This window comes from Choloepus didactylus, chromosome 8 (genome assembly GCF_015220235.1).
Source record: "Choloepus didactylus isolate mChoDid1 chromosome 8, mChoDid1.pri, whole genome shotgun sequence".
Classification (NCBI taxonomy): domain Eukaryota; kingdom Metazoa; phylum Chordata; class Mammalia; order Pilosa; family Megalonychidae; genus Choloepus; species Choloepus didactylus.
Window position 1 is genome coordinate 86,690,060 of NC_051314.1, and position 22,401 is coordinate 86,712,460.

General features: G+C 42.0%; 1 protein-coding gene, 1 non-coding gene and 1 pseudogene across 2 annotated transcripts in view; 2 read left to right on the forward strand and 1 right to left on the reverse strand.

Annotated features, from left to right (window-relative positions):
- Positions 1 to 134: 134 nt before the first annotated feature.
- TEX49 (testis expressed 49) overlaps positions 135 to 22,401 on the reverse strand; it is a 56,675-nt gene continuing 34,408 nt past the window's right edge. Inside the window, exons 2-4 of the mRNA XM_037846774.1 lie at positions 2,560 to 2,682; positions 622 to 766; positions 135 to 183 (exon numbers count right to left, since the gene is read on the reverse strand). Of these exons, the coding sequence (XP_037702702.1) occupies positions 135 to 183; positions 622 to 766; positions 2,560 to 2,682 (317 nt within the window). The remainder of the gene's footprint in view (positions 184 to 621; positions 767 to 2,559; positions 2,683 to 22,401) is intronic.
- Positions 9,457 to 11,178, forward strand: LOC119541571 (annotated as a pseudogene).
- LOC119543586 lies at positions 9,826 to 9,932 on the forward strand. Its single transcript, XR_005218652.1, has one exon. It is a non-coding gene; the product is annotated as a U6 spliceosomal RNA (small nuclear RNA).

Here is a 22,401-nt window from a genome sequence, read left to right on the forward strand (position 1 = left end):
TGGTCCAATCTCTTTACTGTTTTCTCAACCCCCTTCTCCCCATTTAGTCAGTCATTTGAACCAGGATACCTTCTCCCTCTTCCCCCCATTTTGCACTCCCTCCACAGTCATCTTGTCCTGAAAACATATCCTGCTCAATATAGACTGAAGTTTCTGTCATTGAGAATAGAGTGATCCATAAACCTGGAAAGGAGAGAGAGTGTGTTAGATTTAGCCAGGCCAGGCAGGAGTAACCCCCAAGCCTGGCCCTTCTGCCTCAGTGCAGAATGGGGCAGGGTTGGTGATGAGGAAGTAGTGCCACTGCCAATGGATGGTTGTTGGAGGGGAGGGAGGCAGCAGTGAGGGGTGTGGAAACAAACTTGGGCTCCCACAGGAATGCTATGGACACTTGCCTTGTGTGTGTTCAGAAGTCTTACACACAAGGGGAAACACCAAGATACAGAGAGGTCTTTAACGCCTGTGAATGCCATCACTGCCCAGATTCTGGTGCTAGCTTTTCCTGGTAATGCCCAAACCTCTCTTTCTATTCCCTATCTCTGAACAGAGATGAACGTCTCTAAGGATTTAAGCGCGGGGAGAGGATACTTCCCTTCTCCCTACCCGAACCCCTCCCAGCCTAACCTGGTCATTGGGCTTTTGATGAAACAGTGGTGGGGGTGCTGGATCCATGGCATGGTTTCCTCGGGGCGCACTCCTGGATCATGGGACCGCCAGAAGCTGAAGTTCTGGGCATCAGTCAAGGGGACTCTGAAGACCTGGTTGGGGACTGAGCGGGTTGGGAGAAGAGCAGATTATCAAATTTCTTGAAGTTCTCTGCTCCTTTACTGCCTCTGAGCAGCATAAGCCCCACCTAGCAACTGGGCCTAACCAGGTGCTGAGAGGTCCTGGGAAAATGGTCACCACACCCTACATCTCTTCCGGATTCCAGCATCCCACACCCTTCATGGTCAGACGAATCAGTCTTGGCTCTTCCTACTGCTATTGAGCCCTCTCCAAGAGAGCTTTCCCCAAGTGCTAACATGGTGGAAAAACAAGTGGTCAGCCCACTTGGGAAATGTGCAAGATGGTGTCTACTGGTTCATTATTTTTCTTTTTTTCTGGGTTTAATCATCCTCATTCCCTTCCCTTCTCTCTCAAATAATGCTTTCCTTTGCTCATCACATATAATTCTCTGAAACTTAGCAGTGATACCATCTCACATTCAGATATTGCTAAAAGACATCATTTATCAAGTACTTGTTATGTTTTAGATGTTGTATTAGGGGCATTTTGAAATATCAGACTTTCCTAGATGCTTTATTTTTTGTATTTTCACTATTTAGATAAATCTAATTATATAAGTATATAAAACTTGTGTTTGTGTGTATATATATATATTAAACTTAGAATTATAGTCTAACATTCTGGTCTGCTATGTATATAGTCTTAATCATTTTAAAAAAATCTAATACTCTATTGAATAGATGTTACATTTTGGACTTAGCCACTTTGCTATTAATTGGTGAGCTTTTAAAAAGTTTTTCTATTAGAAATAACTTTTAGATACTCATTTTCATGCATATACCTTTTTTATTTGTAAAAGTATTTTATTTTTTTAAATTAAACTTTAAATTTTGAAACAATTGTAGACTCACATGCAGTTGTAAGAAATAATACAGAGAGATCCTGTGTATCTTCACCCAATTTCCCCCCAAAGGTAGCATCTTGCAAAACTACGATAAGGTATCACAACCAGGGTATTGACATATTGATACAGAATAGTTTCATCACCACAGGATCCTTTTGTTGCCCTTTTATAGCCAGAGTCCCTACCCACCACCCCAACCTCTAGTCTATAATTTTGTCATTTTAAGAATGTTATATAAATGGAATCATACACTATGTAACCTTTTTGGGACTGGCTTTTTTTCATGCCACATAATTCCCTGGAGACTCCTTCAAGTTTGTGCCTGTATCAATAGTTTGCCCTAGATGTTTTTTAAAAAGTACTGTACATTTTCTCTAACCTTTACAACTATGCAAATGACTATTATTCCCATTTTTAGACAGTTCAGAGAGGTTGAGTGGTTAAAAGGAACTCGCCCAAGGTCACATGGCTAGTTAGGCTAAACTCCCTTCAGTCAAATTCCAAAGCTAGTGCTTGGTCTACTCCTCCTCACAGGGATAGCAAATGATAATTTGCAAAGTACTTTTCTAAATTATCTCATTTTTGGCTTGATTCTCACAACAATCCTGTGAGATTGGTAGAGCAAGCATTTTCTCTGTTTTTTTAACGAATGAGGAAGCAGGTTAATAAAGGACAAGTGACTTAACCAAGGGAAGACATCTAAAAAGAGGCAAAATTTAGGACTCAAACCTGGATCTTCTGCTTCCCAGTCTGAGTCCATTTTTATTTTATCATGCTCACCTTACCATTCAAGTCTACTTTCCTCTTCTCTTTGCAGCACCTCTTTCTGGCTTTTTTCCTGCTCTGTAACCCATGTCCCACATCCCAGCCATTCTTTAGGAACTCAGATATGTCTGTTCTGCCCAGCATGGTGCCCACTCCAAGGTACTTACATGTCTTTAACAATACCTTCCGCACAGCTTCATGGTACCTTGTGTGGCTATTCTGGTGCACAGAATAATTTCCATTTTCTGAGTTAATGGGGGGAAGCCTAGTGGTCACTGGTTCCTTCTGGTCTGAAAAGAGAGCAGACTTGCTTTGAGTGCTTGACAAATGGGGCTCTTTGATTCTCAGACTCCATGGTCTCCATGCCAACCAGACACATGGAAGAGATCTCTCCTAGCCACTCACATCCGACCCACAGGATCTCAGGAGTCAAATCACAACGCCTGTGACCGAGAGGAGGGAGGGAGAACCCAGAGATTATAAGACCTCCCCCATCACTCTCTTGCTTCTGCCTGCCTCTTGGGTTTTGAGTCACTGCCTGCTGGAATCAGGATATTGGAAAGATACTCAGGGTTGGTATAGGTGAAAGAGGCCCTTTATCTAGGCGGGCACTCCTTTCCTGGAATTGGCATTCTTGCAAAGCTTCAGTTGGTCTAACAGAGGAAGTTATGTTTGAGCTAAGCGGTGGAGGAGCACTAAAATGGAGTTCATGGGACATGGTAGTATCAGAAAGAACACTTCAGGCAGCAGGATAGCAAGTGTGTTAGAAGTATTAAAGACACCAGAGAGCTTGCTATTGATTTGGAGTCTGGAGTGCTGGGTGCAGTGGAGAGGGACAGAGGATGGGGCTGGAAAGGTAGTGTAGTGACTACCTAGCATCTGAACTCCCTTCCTGTATCGGGGAATCCCCTCTCATGAGGCAAAACCTCATTATGGAAGCTGCAAAGACTAGCTCTTCCTTACCTAGCCTCTCTTACAGCTAGAATATGGGCAAAGAGTTTTGGCTAGGCCAGTCAAACCCATCTGTTCCAGATTTTGAACCAGAGATGGGGTTACAAAGAAGCAGGATCCATGTAAAGTATTTGCTAATGATGGGAAGTGGCAGCCGTGAAGTTGCATCTTGTTGCCAAAGGGGCACCCAGGGCCCAGTGTCCTTGGTGCCAGCAGTGCCCACCACAGTGTTGAATGTTGTAGTGTCCATGCCAGACAAGGTCTGTGATGTGATTCTGGACATTGTCTTCAGTTACTATCCCCCAAGCTTGGTACTCGATTCCTCCCTCAGCTTTTATGTGCTCCCAATATTCTCTTAATAAATTTATATTCGGTTTAAATAGGCTAGATTTGGCCTGCATCTCAGAATTCTGAAAAGGAGCGGATGGGTTTGAGAAAAATTTAAGATGCAGAAGAGGATGACTTCGTGAAGGGATGAGAAAAAAGGGAGCTGGCTAGGGTGGCTCCAAGATTTCTGTCTCGGGAGATTGGGTGGCTGTTTCTTTCATCCATCCCATCACCCACGCCAAAAAGGGGCTAGGCTCCTTTATTTCCTCTAGCCAGTCTCAGATGCAGAGTGAGATCCAGAGCCTGGATCTGACATCTTCGGTACCTCCATTCTTTTTTCACAGAGTAGCAGCTTTGTCCCACTCACTCAGATTTTTATCTCTCTTGGTTACTAATGCTTGTCAGGAATTGTATGAGTTTGCCATTCTCCCTGAAAATTGTTTGTTGAAGATTGCTGGCTCACCTCTGGTAGAAGTTGGGATGCTACTTCTGTTCTGGAGTTCTTTTCCAGCTCCTACTTTTCCCCTTTTTTCTTGGTTTGGCCCCACTCATTCATCTTCTCTGACCCTCCTGTCTCCCTTTTGTCTCTCATTTGACATCTCTTTTAACATTCTCTGAGATTATGACACCATCAGAGTGGGGCACTGTTTGAATCCCCGTCCCTGGCAGCGGAGGACTTGGAGAGGTGGTGGTACTGAAATCCTGGCCAGAGTATAGGGTTCCGGAAGCTTGGACCGAACCACAAGACTGGTGCTTGTCTCCTTCACCACAGATTACAGCCATGAAGGGCCAGTTCTTGGAAACAGTGTCATTTGAGCCTGGTCACATGGAAACAGTGTCATTTGAGCCTGGTCATGTGACCTCGGGCAAGGTGGGGATGGTAGAATGTTCATGGCCAAATAGATGTAGACCAAGGAGAAAGAACAAGTGGGACCTGGAGTGGAGGTAATTATTGGTCTGAGGGCAAGTGACAGTGGGAGCTCTTATCTGGTTCCCAGGCCTCAGATTGATTGTCCTTAAGGGTACCGCCAGATAATATTCTCTTGTCTCCAAGTTTCCAAGTAGCAGGCTTCCAGTTTCCTTCATGGATGTTTACTGTGTATTTGGAGGTATGCTGGACAATATCACTCACTGGATGCCTTCCTCCCAATCAAGCACCAGTTGACTCCTTGCATCAGTTTTTGGTAATCCATAGTGTCTACAAGTGGCCAAGGTTCAGAAGGTACCTGTGGTGAAGGGTAGCAGGGGGTGGAGGTAGGTAAGAATCATGCCATAGATGCTGTGAAAGGGTGTGTTCTGGGTGGAGGGATACAATGAATTCTTTATAGGCAAACTCCACTGTGACAAGGTAGATAAATCCATCATTTTGTTAGCAGATGATGCAACAGAGTTTCTTCAACCACCCAGTTAATACCATGCTCCATATGGTCTTTGATGGTAAATAGATATGCATGGCTGTGAACAGCTTCTTTTAAAACGGCCATAAATTGGTGGCTGCCATAAGACCACATTTAATGCTTTGTGTGGACCACGAAGGACAGCTGGTGTGGTACAAAAGTAGTTGAGTGGATCTTCCACCCATCCAACTTAATGGTGTAGGTTTCTCAGTATTATAGTCTTCTCAGGACCACTGGGATAGTCACAGAATCTTAGTTATCCACTGCTCCTCTCCTTTCCTCTGTTATTTGGAATGGATCTAAATTTTTAGAATGAGTCTTCTGTTGTTCCCAGAATTCTGACTTCTAGATTATGGTGTTTGCCTGGCAGTTCTGGATACTTGGTACTCAGTGGTGATAATATCAAAGATGCATTACTTGCAGTTGTCTTGGAGTTGGTTTTGCTGCAAGCAGAGTAATACCACCCTGACTAGAAATTCATACAAGATCAGCTTGAGGGAAAATGTTATGATATTGTACATAAAAAATGACTCCTGTCTAGACCATATCAGATGTTGGGCATTAATTCCTTGAAGTTGGATGGAGCATTAAGATGTATTGAAATGGGCTGAAGTGTGTTTGAAAGGTCATCTTGCACTTACAGCTTTCCTTGATGCAAGGAAATTGCCAATACTTTGGGAGAAAGTGGACATGCTAATCAGGAGCATGAGCCCAGAGAACCAGACCAATCCCAGGGCACATTTTCCATATGGGGGCAGTTCCTTTGCCTCTATGTCCAAATATATCTTCCTTGAAGTGGTGTACTTGTTCAGAGTTCTGAACACAGGGGAAATAGATAGGGCATGAAACCAGGGAGGGATTTAGTGCTGGCTGCAGACTGTTGATGTGAAGGGGAGTCCATGGATTTTCTAGGAGATACTAAAATGAAAATAGCTAACACTTACTGAAGGTGCTTGGCACAACTCTATAAGGGATGCACTATTATCATTATTATTTTACCAATGGGAAAACAGAGGCAAAGAAAAGTTTAGTAATTTGCCTATAGTTTCATAACTAGCATGTGGCAGAGCCATGATTTTAATCCAAGCAGTTTGGCCCCAGTGCCCATGCTCTTAACCACCATACTAAACTGCCTCATGAAGTAACATAATCAAGGGCTCCAGGAAAGACCAAGGACCAAGGGGAAACATGGACTGACAGAACCAGTCTTTGGATGGACTTCCCTGTATACAGCCCAATAGGGGTCCTGTCAAGGGTGTCTGCACACCCTGGAGCAGCACTGAGTTGGGGGGCAGACATGACCAATGCGTCATTACCTTGATCTGGAGGCAGAAATATGGAATATCATTTCCTATGGGGAGCAGAGAGGATTGGAACCTTGTAGGCCAGTGGATTGGACCAGTTCCTGTGGGGAAGGCCAGTGGGGAAAGACTGAGCCCCTGTGGAAAAAGTGGCCTGTCAGCGGCAGTACAAACACAATCACCCAGCTTGGAGGTAAGCCCACTCCCTAGGCTTCAGCAGATTGTCACCACGAGGAGGATAAGTACCTTTCTCCCTCTGATTTTGGGTGGTGGTAGGGGCTGGTGGTCTGCAGCAGCTACAAGACAGAATGGGTAGTTCCCAAGAGACACTTCTATTACTTCAGTAGGTCTATCCATTTGGAGAGGCTGAGGGTCTCAGAGGCGCTGGCAAGTTCATTCCTGGCTGAATTTGGCCATTCATGCTCATGTTTGAAAAGCCAGGACTACACTGCCCTCCTCTGGAGTCTAAGAATGGTATTCCCCAGCTGTCTCCTGAAGTGTGGGCTACCAAAGAGGAAGCTTAGAGGACCTAGGACATTGAGCAGAGGATATTCCAGCCAGGGTGAGAAAAAACTACTCTGACAGGCTGCAGTTAATGAGAACATAAATGAGATGTGTTCGGCTTTTACCAAATACTTGGAGTCTAGCCTTTCTTTGAAAAGTTTCATGTGAACTGGAAGTAAGAGCAACTCTGAGGACTTGTTATTTAATTCCTCTGGGAAGAGGAATGATAAGGGCAACCCAGAAGAAACTGGAATGAGGACCTTTGGATGTGCAGAGCATGAAGGTCACTGTGACTGTGGCTAGAGGGCAGTCACTGGCGTTCTGGCAGGGAGAGGTCATTGTATCATCAATTATCTCAGGTAGAGAACAAGCTGAATCTTCCTACCACCCCCCCCCCCCCCTTTGATTTGCCTCTGAGATTTCTGTTAGTGGACAATGTCCTGAATGCCTGCACTTGGGTTATGTGAGGTCTAGCTTGATCTAGCCTTTTCATATAACAAGGCAAGGAAGTTGTTTCAACAAAGGGCCAGATTAGAGGGAATTTGTCTGAAATCAAGTCACCAAGGGAGTGTCTAGATATGAGGATAGTAGTGGATAGGAAAGCAGGGTTCAAAGTAGTGGTGAGATTGATTTGTCAAAGGAAAGGACAGATTCAGGGCTGTAATCCCCTGGGCAGGATAGAGCCCAAGTTGAACAAACTCTGGAAGCTGGGCTGAACCTGTTGGGGCAACTAGTGTTAGCATCAGGAAGGGTGAGACAAGGATGGGCAGAAATCTACTGATTGGTGGACATGAGAGTTCTAGTCACTGATCAGGGGTACTCTTAAGTGAACAGTGTAGTTGACCAGGCTGTTTCAGGACTTAGATGAAAAATCCTTTGAAGCTTGTCAGCATTTTTTTTGCCCCTCAAGGAATCTTATGGTTAAAAATACTGATTTCTTGGTACCCTATCCTGGCAAGAATGCCTTGAGTAGTGGACAAAGATATTCCAGTCATAGAAAAAGTACATATTCCATATGTAAACAGTAAATTACATATGCTTTATAGCTTTTCCCCAATCATCTATTGTACATTTCTATTTGTTAGGCCTTAGGTACATTACATACATTATTTCATTTAATCTCCACAAAAAAATCTATAAGGATGGTGTTCTAGTTTGCTAATGCTGCCTTTTTGCAAAACACCAGAAATGGATTGGCTTTTATAAAAGGGGGTTTATTTGGTTACACAGTTATAGTCTTAAGGCCATAAAGTGTCCAAGGTAACACATCAACAATCGGGTACCTTCACTGGAGGATGGCCAATGGCATCTGGAAAACCTCTGTTAGCTGGGGAGGCACGTGACTGGTGTCTGCTCCAAGTTCTGGTTTCAAAATGGCTTTCTCCCAGGACATTCCTCTCTAGGCCACAGCTCCTCTTCAAAATGTCACTCTTAGTTGCTCTTGGGGCATTTGTTCTCTCTTAGCTTTTCTGGAGCAAGAGTCTGCTTTCAATGGCAGTCTTCAATCTGTCTCTCATCTGCAGCTACTCTCTCAGCTTCCATGTGTTCTTCAAAGTGTCCCTCTTGGCTGTAGCAAGCTGGCTCCTTCTGTCTGAGCTTATACAGTGCTCCAGTAAATCAATCAAGGCCCATGCTGAATGGGTGGGGCCATGCCTACATGGAGACTATCCAATTAGTCATCACCCACAGTTGGTGGGATGCATTTCCATGGAAACAACCTAATCCAAATGTTCCAACTTAATCCCCACTAATGTGTCTGCTCCCACAAGACTGCATCAAAGAACATGGCTTTTTCTGGGGGACATAATATATACAAAACAGTACAGATGGCATTATTATCTCTATTTACAGGTGAGGAAACTGAGGCACTGTGTATTTGCTTGGTGTGACTTAGCCCCTTAAACCTGAACAACTTTGGGATCCTGTTAAAATCTGAGTTTCTGAAGTTGAGGACAGGCCAAAGTATGCTCCCTTCCCCAATTTATCCTCTTTGGTTTCTCTATTTTGACTCTTCTTCTCTCTCTACCAGGAAGAAAAGAAAGGAAGGAGGCAGAGACTGGCAGGATGTTTGATTTCATGTGTTGACTCACCTCTGTGAGTTTTCATTATGACTACAATAAGGAAAGCTTGAGTGGGCCCTTTTGAGTAGAATGTTAATACACTCACACCTACTAGGAGAGAAAAAAAACCCTATCCCTCTTCAAAGAAAAATTGTGAATGACTTAAAAATACCATTATAGTAAGAGTGTTAAAAATGAAAAATGTGAATGTTAATAGGTTCATTTTTATAGTTGCTTATAAAATCGTGGCTGAGGAGTCAGGTAAGAAAGTGGCTGATCTGAGCATGGAGAACAGGTTGGAGTGCTAGAACAAGTGGGCAGAAAGGGGTCAAGCCACATGAGTCAATGTAACTAATAAGGTGAAATCAGCTAGAAAAACACTGGGGCTAGGAAATCATTAGGAGACAAGGGTGGATTACAAATGACAGTTCTGCAAGGTTGTTTGGGTTATAGAAATAAGGGTGAGCAGTGTCAGGAACTGTGGGTTCCTTGAATTAATGGATGTAGAATTTGGGATTAGAAACATGGGTAAGAAAGGTGGGCTTGCCAGGAGCCAAATAGGATGCTGTACTTAATCCATAATCCTCCCCCTCCCTTGTGGATTTCCCAAACAAGTTCTGAAGTAATGGAAAAGTATGAGACAAATCCCCATTCTGGTCCACAGGTCCATACCTCTCCCAGTTGACCATATATTGCAAGCAACCTCGGCAGTACCCAGATTCAGAACCATCTGAGCTCTGATGTACCTTTTTGTTGATATGTTAAATAAGTTGAGAACTAAGAGGTCACCCATTAATTTAGCAACTTGTGGATTTAGCAATCCACTGGTGATGGATAAAAGCAGTTTTAGTGGGGGCAAGAACCTGCTTGGAGTGGGTTCAAGAGAGAATGGCATGCTCACTTCGGCAGCACATATACTAAAATTGGAATGATACGGAGAAGACTAGCATGGCCCCTGTGCAAGGCTGACATGCAAATTTGTGAAGTGTTCCATATCTTTGAGTTCCTTTTTGTACAGCATTAGAAACTATAGTTTTCGATCTCTTTGTTGGAAACCTGAACTTCAATAAATCTGCTCCTGAATTAAAAATGGGGATCAGTGACCTTTTTGCTAAAAATGATCTTGCTGTTGTGGATGTCAGAAGTGGTATGTCTATGAAGTTTGGCTATGTGGATTTTGAATCTGCTGAAGACCTGGAAAAAGCCTTAGAGCTCACAGGTTCAAAAGTCTTTGGCAGTGAAATTAAATTGGAGAAACCAAAGGAAAAGACAGTAGGAAAGATGGAGATGCCAGAACACTTTTGGCCCAAAGTCTGCCTTACAAAGTCACTCAAACATACAAGGAATGTTTGAAGATACTGTGGAGATTAGATTAGTCAGCAAGGATGGGAAAAGTAAAGGGATTGCTTATATTGAATTTAAGACAGAAGCTGATGCAGAGAAAACATTGGGAGAAAAGCAAGGAACAGAGATTGATGGGCAATCCATTTCTCTGTACTACAAAGGAGAGAAAGGGCAAAGTCAAAACTATAGAGATGTAAAGAATAGCACTTGGAGTGGTGAATCAAAAACTCTGGTTTTAAACAACCTCTCCTACAATGCAACAGAAGAAACTCTTCAGGAAGTATTTGAGAAGGCAACTTCTATCAAAGTGCTCCGGAACCAAAATGGCGAATCTTTTGAACCTGCATTTATAGTATTTGTTTCATTTGAAGATGCAAAAGAAGCTTTCAATTCCTGTAATAAAAGAGAAATTGAGGGCAGAACAATCAGGCTGGAATTGCAAGGGCCCAGGGGATCACCTAATGCAAGAAGCCAGTCATCCAAAACTCTGTTTGTCAAAGGTCTGTCTTAGGACACCACCAAAGAGACACTGAAGTTGTCATTTGATGGTTACAGTTGTGCCAGGATAGTCACTGACTGGGCAACAGAATCTTCCAAAGAGTGTGGTTTTATTTACTTCAACAGTGAGAAAGATGCCAAGGCCACCAAGGAGGCCATGGAAGACAGTGAAATTGATGAAAACAAAGTTACTCTGGACTGGGCCAAGCCTAAGGGCGAAGGTGGCTCTGGGGGTCATGGCGGAAGGAAGAGGAGGATTTGGAGGCTGAGGTGGTGGCAGAGGAGATTGAGGAGGATTTGGAGGTATCAGAGGCTAGGGAGGCTTTGGAGGGTGAGGAGGCTTCCAAGGAGGCAGAGGAGGAGGAGATCACAAGCCTTAAGGAAGGAAGTTGAAGTTTGGATAGTTTCTTCTGTCCCTGTCTGTCTATCCCTCTTCCATTTGAAAGAAAAGACTCTGGGGTTTTTACTCTGTTACCTGATCAATGACAGAGCCTTTCTGAGGACATTCCAAGAAAGTATACAGTCCTGTGGTCTACATGGAACTCTGTATAGATATCCTTTCAAGGGAGAGTACTAAACTCTGGTACCAGGAAAAAAAAAAAAAAAAAGAGACAGACACAGAGAGAGAATGGCAGAAGAACTGAAAACAGCAAGTATAGATAACTCTTCCATGGAATTTTGCTGTATTGGGGGACAGAGAAATTGGGAATTTGGGGTTTTATTTAAGATGGAAGAAATAAATTATAGCTCTTTGTATACAAATAGTAAAGTTCAAAGATGGAAAATTGATGCAAGAGCGTGAAAAGAATTATTGGAGTGGTGTCCTTGCATAGACAAAAAGGGATGGGGGAGGGAATTCGGGATTTGGCAGGTTTGTAACAGCATCCACATTTCCTCCATGGAAGCCCACAGTGTGCACAGCCGAGAGGCAAGGGCACCACATGGAGGTGCTAGGAATCCTCCCCCAATCCCAGGGACTTGTGGGTGCATGGGAGACAGGGACTATGGGGCATTCGAGCTGGAAAGCAAGATGTGCAGCTTTGCAACCCCAGACTACTCCACCTGCAGCCCTGGGAATGGCTGGGACCACTGTGTCCTGGAGCAGACTCCCTGCCAAACTGTGCAGGGCAAGCTCCCCACCCACAGGGCTGGCAGTGCACATGGAAAATTGGTGCACAGATTGGACTTCCACATGATTTGGACCTCTACTCAGTGCATGGATGAAGTTGGGGGAGAAGTGGCTTGAGGGTAAAAGGTGGCTTAAGAGTGCCATCTGCTGTTAGGTCAAGAAATGGCACTCCACCAAGCTATAGCTCTGCCAAATAATAGATAAATGTTCAAACTAAGCCTGCATATCCTAAAAGAACCCTATCAAGATAAGCAAATACCAAGAGGCCAAAAACAACAGAAAATTATAAAACATATGAAGAAACCAGAAGATATGGATAACCCAAACATCCAAATTAAAAAGCCAGAAGAGACAAAGAACTTGGAGCAATTAATCAAAGAAGTAAACACAAACATCAATGTCATGGCTCAGGATATAAAAGACATGAAGACCCTAGAAAAGCATAAAGAAGAGTTTGCAAGAGTAAATAAAAAAATAGCAGATATCATGGAAATAAAAGATACTGCTGATCAAATTAAAAAGATTCTTGAGACATATAACAGCAGATTTGAGGAGGTAGGGGAATGAATTAGCAAACTTGAGGACAGAGTGATGGATTCAAAGCCACAACAGAATGAATGGTGAAAAAAAAATCGAAAAATTTGAAATGGAGCGCAGGGAAATGACAGACAACATGAAGTGCACAAATATAAGAATCATTAGTGTTTCAGAAGTCAAAGGGAAGGGTAGAGGTCTGGGAAGAATATTGAAAGACATTGTTGGGGAAAACTTCCCCACCCTTCTAAATGACATAAATATGCAAATCAAAGATGCCCAATGAACTCCAAATAGAATAAATCCAAATAAACCCACTCTGAGACATATTCTGATCAGATGGTCAAATGCTGAAGAGAAGGAGAAAGTACTGAAAGCATCAAGGGAAAAGCCATCCACCACATACAAGGTAAACAACTTGTGTGGTTTAGATGTATTATGTCCCCCAAAATGCCATGTTCTTTGATGCAATCTTGGGGGCAGATATATTCGTGTTGATTAGGGTGGAATCATTTGATTGTTTCCATGGACATGTGACTCAATCAACTGTGGGTGAGATCTTTGACTGGATAATTTCCATGGAGGTGTTACCCCACCCATTCAGGGTGGGTCTTAATTGAATCACTGGCACCCTATAAAAGTGTTCACAGGCAGGTACTGCAGCTTACAGAGACATTTTGAAGATGACCATTGAAAGCTGATGCTTTGGAGAATGCCACTTTGAAATGCAATCTGGGAGCAAGCAGATGCCAGTCACATGCCTTCCCAGATAACAGAGGTTTTCCAGATGCCAATGGCCTTTCTCCAGTGAGGGTACCCTATTGTTGATGCCTTACCTTGGACACTTTATGGCCTGAAGACTGTAACTTTGTAACCAAATAAACCCCTGTTCTGGTTAGCTAATGCTGCCATTATGCAAAATACCAGAAATGGATTGGCTTTTATAAAGGGGGAAACAACCTAATCCAAAGGTTCCAACTTAATCAACATTAATACATCTGCCCACACAAGATTGCATCAAAGATAAAGGCATTTTAGGGGACATAATATATCCAAGTTGGCACATCCCCTGTTATAAAAGCCAATCCATTTCTGGTATTTTGCAAATGGCAGCATTAGCAAACCAGAACACAACATAGTACTAAGTACTGACTACTCAGCGGGCACCATGGAGGCAAGAAGGCAGTGGTATGACATATTTAAAATTCTGAAAGAGAAAAATTGCCAGCCAAGAATTCTTTATCCAGCAAAGTTCTCCTTCAAAATTGAGGGAGACTTTGAAATTTATCACTGTTATGTATATATGTTAAAGTTCACAATTTAAAAAATGCATCAAAAAATTGAGGGCGAGTTTAAAATTTTCACAAATGCTGAGAGAATTTGTTAATAAGAGACTAGTGCTACAAGAAATACCAAAGGGAGTTCTACTGGCTGAGAAAAAAAGACAGGACAGAGAGGCCTGGAGAAGAGCACAGAACTGAAGAGTATTAGTAAGGGCAACTTAAAGGAAATAAAGAGAGAGAGGGGAAAAAATAGATCTGACAAATAAAAACCAAAGGATAAGATGGCTGATTCAAGAACTGCCTTCACAGTAATAACATTGAATGTTGTGCCAGTTTGAATGTATTATATCCCCCAAACGTCATTATCTTTGATGTAATCTTGTACGGGCAGACGTTATCAGGGTTGATCAGATTGTAATTCTTTGAGTGCTTCTACGGAATGTGCCCCACCCAGCTGTGGGTGATGACTCTGGATAATTTCCATGGAGGTGTTGCTCCACCCATCCAGGGTGGGTTTAAGTTGATCAGTGGAGCCATATAAATGAGATGACATAACAGAAGGAACGCAGTGCAGCTGTGAGTGACGTTTTGAAGAGGAGCAAGCTTGCTAGAGAGGAACGTCCTGGGAGAAAGCCATTTTGAAACCAGAACTTTGGAGCAGACGCCAGACACGTGCCTTCCCAGCTAACAGAGGTTTTCCGGATGCCATTGGCTATCCTCCAGTGAAGGTACCCGATTACTGATGTGTTACCTTGGACACTTTATGGCCTTAAGACTGTAAGTGGGTAGCCAAATAAACCCCCTTTTTATAAAAGCCAATCCATCTCTGGTATTTTGCATTCTGCAGCATTAGCAAACCAGAACAAATGTGAATGGATTAAACTCCCCAATTAAAAGATATAGATTGGCAGAATGGATTTAAAAATATAGACAATCAATATGCTGTTTACAAAAGACTCATCTTAGATCCAGCAACACAAAGAGATTGAAAGTGAATGGATGGAAAAAATATTTCACGCAAGCTACAGCCAAAAGAAAGCAGGAGAAGCAATACTAATTTCAGGTAAAATAGACTTCAAATTCAAGGGTCTCATAAGAGACAGAAAAGGATACTATATACTAATAAAAGGGACAATTCAACAAGAAGAAATAATGATCACAAATGTCTGTGCACCCAATCAAGGTGCTCCAAAGTACATGAGAGAAACATTGGCAAAACTGAAGGAAGCAATAGATGTATCCACAATAATCATGGGAGACTTCAAAACACCAGAGAAGAAATGGAAGACCAAAACAAGCCAATCAGAAATAAAGAGATCCAATCAGTCATCAAAAAGCTTCCTACAAATAAAAGCCCAAGGCCAGATGGCTTCACAGTAGAGTTTTACCAAACTTTCAGAAAGAACTGACACCACTCTTACTCAAACTATTTCAAAAAACTGAAGAAAATGGAACACTACTTAACTCATTTTATGAAGCCAACATCACTGTAATACCAAAACCAGATGAAGATGCTACAAGAAAGGAAAACTACAGGCCAATCTCCCTAATGAATATTGTGCTGGTTTGAATGTCTTGTGTCCCCCAGAAAAAGCCATATTCTTTGATGCAATCTTGTGGGGCAGACATATTAGTGGGGATTGGGTTGGAATGTTTGGATTGGGTTGTTTCCATGGGGTTGTGCCCTACCCAACTATGAGTGATAACTCTGATTGGATGCTTTCCATGGAGATGTGACCCTGCCTATTCAGCATGGGCCTTGATTGGTTTGCTGAAGCACTATGTAGGCTCAGATAGAGGAAGCAAGCTTGCTACAGCCAAGAGGGACACTTTGAAGAAAGCACAGGAGCTGCAGATGAGAGACAGCTTGAAGATGGCCATTGAAAGCAGACTGTTGCTCCAGAGAACGTAAGAGAGGACAAACACCCCAAGAGCAACTGAGAGTGACATTTTGAAGAGGAGCTGTGGCCTAGAGAGGAACGTCCTGGGAGAAAGACATTTTGAAACCAGAACTTGGAGCAGACACCAGCCATGTGTCTTCCCAGCTAACAGAGGTTTTCTGGACACCATTGGCCATCCTCCAGTGAAGGTACCCAATTGTTGATGTGTTACCTTGGACACTTTATGGCCTTAAGACTGTAACTGTGTGACCAGATAAACCCCCTTTATAAAAGCCAATCCATTTCTGGTGTTTTGCTTCATGGCAGCATTAGCAAACTAGAAGAAATATAGATGCAAAGATTCTCAACAAAATACTTGCAAATCAAATCCAAAGACACATTAAAAAAATCATACACCATGACCAAGTGCGGTTCATCCCAGGCATGCAAGGGTGGTTCAACATAAGAAAATCAATCAATGTAATTCAACACATTAAAAATAAAAAGGGAAAAATCAAATGATCATCTCAAAATTCAGCATTCTTTTCTGATAAAAACACATCAAAAGGTAGGACTTGAAGGAAACTTCCTCAATATGATAAAGGGCATATATGAAAAACCCACAGCCAGCATAGTATTCAGTGGTGAGAGACTGAAAGCCTTTTCTCTAAGATCAGGAAAAAGACAAGGATGCCTGCTATCACCACTATTATTCAACATTGTGCTAGAAGTTCTAGCTGGAGCAATCTGGCAAGACAAAGAAATAAAAGACATCCAAATTGAAAAGGAAGAAGTACAACTTTCATTATTTGCAGATGATATAATCTTATATTTGGAAAATTCTGAGAAATCAATGATAGAATTACTTGAGCTAATAAACAAATCAGCAGAGTGGCAGAATACAAGATTAATGCCCGTAAGTCAGTAGTGTTCTTATACACTACTAATGACCTAACTGAAGAGACACTCAAGAAATATTCCATTCACAGTAGCAACTAAAACAATCCAGTACTTAGGAATAAACTTAACCAAGGATGTAAAAGACCTCTTCACAGAAAATTACATAACTGGATTAAAAGAAATAAAAGGGGACCTAAAGAGATGGAAAGATATTCCATGTTCATGGATAGGAGACTAAACATTAAGATGTGAATCCTACCCAAACTGATCTAGAGATTCAATGCAATACCAATCAAAATTCCAACAACCCACTTTGCAGACTTGGAAAAGCTAGTTATCAAATTCATTTGGAAGGGAAAGAGTTCTAAAATTGCTAAAAACATTCTGAAAAAGAAAAACGAAGTGGGAGGACTTACACTTCCTGACTTTGAAGCCTACAATAAAGCCACAGTAGTCAGAACAGCATAGTATTGGCACAAAGACAGACATATTGATTAATGAAATCAAATTGAGAATTCAGAAATAGACCCCCAGATCTGTGGTCTACTGATTTTTGATAAGGCCCCCAAATCCACTGAACTTGGACAGCACAGTCTCATCAACAAATGGGGCTGGGAGAACTGCATATCCATACCCAAAAGAATGAAAGAGGACCTCTCCATCACACCCTATAAAAAATGTAACTCAAAGTGGATTAAAGTCCTCAATATGAGACAGTACCATAAAACTCCTAGACGATAATGTAGGGAAACATCTTCAAGACCTAGTATTAGGAGTAGCTTCTTAGACCTTACATGCAAAGCACAAGCAATGAAAGAAAAATAGATAAATGGGAGCTCCTCAAAATCAAAAGCTTCCAAACATCCTTCAATAGATGAGTGGATAAACAAAATGTGGTATATACATATGGTGGATATTATGCAGCAGTAAGGAAGAACAAGGTCCTGAAACATACGGCAACATGGATGAACCCTGAAGATATAATGCTGAGTAAAATAACTCAGACACAAAAGGAGACATATTGTATGTTACCACTAATGTGAACTCCATGGAAAATGTAAAATAAGTGTCTTATAATGTAGAATATAGGGGACCTAGAGATAGAAGCTAGTGAAGGAGGAATGATAATCTAATATGTACAGATATGATAATAAGGGTGAACTTAATGGTTTGAGAATGGTCAGGTGTGACTATGGTTTGTTAATGGTATTATAAGTATCAGTGATGCATTGAAGGCAAACATATTCATAAGTGGTTGTTTAAAGTCATATAACACACAGAGTAGCACCACAAACCTAAATAAGTGTTAACATGATATAAGATATGACACTGCTACAAAGGGTTAACAACAGAGTGTATATGGAAAAACTACCCATTACGTATTAAAAACTATATTTAATAGGATTGTCTTACCAACACTACATTAATACTAGGGATGAATAATTAGCAGCTGATAAGAGCTCTGGGATGTCTTATGTTATGATAATTGTTTGATGTGAGAGTGATGATGATTGTAGAACTAAGTGAAGATAATGTAAGAAACTGACCGTTTCTCTTGGGATAGAATATATATTAAGTGAAATTAGGAACGCACTGTTTAATAAATCAAGTCCTCGACTTGAGGCATGCTCTCATGAAACTTAGTGTTGTAAATAGGAAGCTGAGACCTCCTACAATTATGCCTAAGAGGCACCTCCAGGGAACCTGTTTTGTTGCTCAGATGTGGCCTTTCTCTCTCTAAGCCCAACTCAGCAAATAAATTCATTAACCCCCCCCCCCAAAAAAAAAACAAGGGACATGATTCCCAGGGGAATGAATCTCCCTGGTGATGTGGGACAGGACACCCAGGAATGAACCTGGCTCTGGCAGTGAAGGATTAAAAATGCCTACTTGACTGAAAGGGGGAAAAAAGAAAGGCAACAAGCTGAGCTTACAGTGACTGAGAGATCCCAGGGTCAAGAGGCTATCCTGGAGGTTTCTCTTATGCGAGCTCCAGCTTGATATTCCAAATGGCCACAGTATGCCATGCCCTTACCAAAAGTAGTCCCCAAATACCTAGGTCCCTACCTGAGCTTCTCTAAAAGATTCACTCACTAAGTTTTATTTCTCAGAAACTTAAATCCACTAGTGTTCCCATACCAGGCAATCCTGAAACCCAGAGGCAACAGCCTCTTTAAGAACAACAATCAGATGCTGCCCCCTTCCCCAAGCTGTTGACACCCCCTTTCAATATGAACAAGTCAGGATGCTCACAACCTAGACACGCCTGAAGATGGAGAAAGGGATTAAGTAAGAGGAAGGGGCAGCAACAAGCAAGATAAGATTTAACAAAGGTTTATGAATACTGAAACTTTATATATACATATATTTTAGATTCTGGCATGTTGGAATAGCTGGAAGGAGGTAAATGACTTGGTGGAACTGTAACCTGTAACATCCTTTGAAATTTGCTCTATAGCTACTCATTGAATTGTGCTTTGAAAGTCTTCACCTTTCTGTATATACCCTATATTGCATAATAAGGAAAGAACTGAAACTGTGGAACTGTAACCCATAACAATTTTTGAAATTACCTATGTAAAACTGCTTGTTGAGCTGTAAATCAAAAGTTAACACTTTTCTTTATGTATATTATATTTTACAATAATAGAAATAGCTGAAGTTGTGGAACTGTGACCCATGACATTCTTTGAAATTTGCTCTCTAACTACTTGTTAAATCATACTTTGAAAGTTATCACTGTTATGTATATATGTTAAAGTTCACAATAAAAATGCATTAAAACAAAGGGATGGGATTTGGTGCACAAGTGGAGGGATTGGTTTTAATAGGTACATGGACTATTCATTCATTGTAGTAGGAAATATATGGGCAGAGATGCAGGTAGACAGGTTTGTGAGAGCTCATAGAAATGATCTTCCAATTGCTTCTGTATTCTATATGAAAGAGAGAAGGCAAGTCATTAGCTGAAATTGAGGATGGGGCAGGAAGTGTTAGAGATTTGAGGAGAGAGGCAAAGGTGTGAAAAGGCCTTCAGGGGAGTGGGAAAGTGCATGGAATAAGGAATTGTTGTCTGATTTCTGGACAGCCATAAAGGCCCACTTGAGTTTAGCTATCTTGAATTTAAAGCAAGGCCAATCAGCCTGGTTGTTTTTCTCCGGACTGAATGTAGACTCCTCTTCTGGGAGTGTGGGATTGGAGAGGATGTGGAGAAAGAAAAGGGAACAATAGCTTGAGGGAACTGTATGGTCAAGGGAGGTTTTTGTTTTCAGTTGGAAGAGATTACAGCACATATTATACTGATAGAAATGATCTGGGAAGAGGAAAAAAACTGGTGCTGTAGGAGAAAGAGGTGGAAATTTCGGGAGCACAATCCTTGAGTAGGCTAGAGGGGATGGATCCAGTGCCCAAGTGGAGTTAGTTCATCCACTAAACCAGAGGTATAGATGCAGTGGAGTGTTAGATGTCAAGGTGGAAATTCTCTTCTAATGATCTCTATTTTCGTAGTGAAATAAGGAATAAGGAAGTTATGAGCTCAGAGTGAGAACAGGAGAGGAGTTTTAGGGATTTGGGGAGAAAGGAAAGGTGAAATAGTTGCTTTGAGGAGTGGAAGAGTGACTAGGGAAATATACTAGGATTGTCATGTAGCCCTATGTGTTGGCTTGAGGTTTGTGGTTATGGTACCAATTGTTCTAGAAGGACTACATGCCCTAGGAGAGCCAAGTACAGCCAGTCACCTTTGTCTTGATAGGTTTCCCTGGAGCTCAATACTTTTCATGGCCTTATTCTGGGTCCTTAAAGTCAGCATATATGCTTGGCCATGTGGGTCCAGACTTCAGCTCTGGGGCAGCTCAAGTGACTTCAAGTAAATGCTAGGAATAGACCATAACTGTTTTGTTTTTTTTTTTTTTTGCCCCCATTTTTCTACTCATCCATCCATACATTGGAAAAAGGGGAGTGTGGTCCATATGGCTCTCCCAATCACATTGTCACCCCTCATAAGCTACATTTTTATATAATTGTCTTCAAGATTCGTGGGTTCTGGGTTGTAGTTTGATCATTTCAGGTATTTACTGCTAGCTATTCCAATTCATTAGAACCTAAAAAGGGTTGTTTATATTGTGCTTAAGAGTGTCCACCAGAGTGACCTCTCGACTCCTTTTGGAATCTCTCTGCCACTGAAGCTTATTTAATTTCCTTTCACATCCCTTTTGGTCAAGAAGATGTTCTCCATCCCACGATGCTGGGTCTATATTCCTCCCCAGGAGTCATATTCCATGTTGCCAGGGAGATTTACTCCCCTGGGTGTCAGATCCCACGTAGTGGGGAGGGCAGTAATTTCACCTGCCAAGTTGGCTTAGCTAGAGAAAGAAGGCCACATCTGAGCAACAAAAAGGCATTCGAGACGAGGCTCTTAGGCACAATTATAGGGAGGCCTAGCCTCTCCTTTGCAGCAACAGTCTTGCTAAGGGCATGTCCCATGGTAGAGGGCTCAGCCCATCAAACTACGAGTCCCCTATGTCTGTGAGCACATCAGCAACCACGGAGGTGGGGAAGCCCAACACCCCTGCATTCTCCACCAGCTCCTCAGGGGGGCTCTGCATATTTTTTTAATTAATTCTTTTTTTTTAAATTAACTATATCAAAAAAATTAAAAAAAAACATACAACAAAAATTTTCAAACAAACCATAACAAAGGAGTAAGAAAAAGACAACTAACCTAAAATTACTACTTTACTGCCAACATGTTCCTGCTCTACCCCAAGAAAATAACCTAATATAGCAACATTTCTGTGAACTGGTTCCTACCATACCCATCAGAAATTAACAAACCATAGTCATTCTTGGGCATTCCCAGAACATTAAATTTACCCACAATAGCTTATCTGTTCTTATTGTTTTTGTTCCCCCTTCATTAACTGCTGTCGCTAGTTCCTCTACATTCTACATTATAACCGTTTATTTTACATGACCATAACTATTATTGAATGGGCTTTTCAGGTCTGAATGAGATGGTTGAAGCCAAACTTGGCAGAGGATAGCCAAGTTACTTTTGTGGAAAGGGTTGTAGCACCAGAAATATTGTTCTACAGTTCCTTTTATTATGGGGTCATGAATGATAGGTAGAGAGCATGTCAGGGTTTGTACATTTAAAAAGGCTTGTAAAGAGAGAGGCGGGGCAAGATGGCAGACTGGTGAGCTGTATGTTTTAGTTACTCCTCCAGGAAAGTAGGTAGAAAGCCAGGAACTGTGTGGACTGGACACCACAGAGCAATCTGTCTTTGGGCATACTTCATACAACACTCATGAAAATGTCGAACTGCTGAGATCAGCGAAATCTGTAAGTTTTTGCGGCCAGGGGACCCGCGCCCCTCCCTGCCAGGCTCAGTCCCGTGGGAGGAGGGGCTGTCAGCTCCAGGAAGGAGAAGGGAGAACTGCAGTGGCTGCTCTTATCGGAAACTCATTCTACTGATCCAGACTCCAACCATAGATAGACTGAGACCAGACACCAGAGAATCTGTGAGCAGCCACCCCAGCAGAGAGAAGACAGGCATAGAAAAAAAAAAAACAACACAAAAAACTCCAAAATAAAAGCAGAGGATTTTTAGAGTTCTGGTGAACACAGAAAGGGGAAGGGGGGAGCTCAGGCCCTAAGGTGCATATGCAAATCCCGAAGGAAAGCCGATCTCTCTGCCCTGTGGACCTTTCCTTAATGGCCCTGGTTGCTTTGTCTCTTAGCATTTCAATAACCCATTAGATCTCTGAGGAGGACCCTTTTTTTTTTTTTTTTTAATCCTTTTTTCTTTTTCTAAAACAATTACTCTAAGAAGCCCAATACAGAAAGCTTCAAAGACTTTCAATTTGGGCACGTCAAGTCAAGAGCAGAACTAAGAGAGCTCT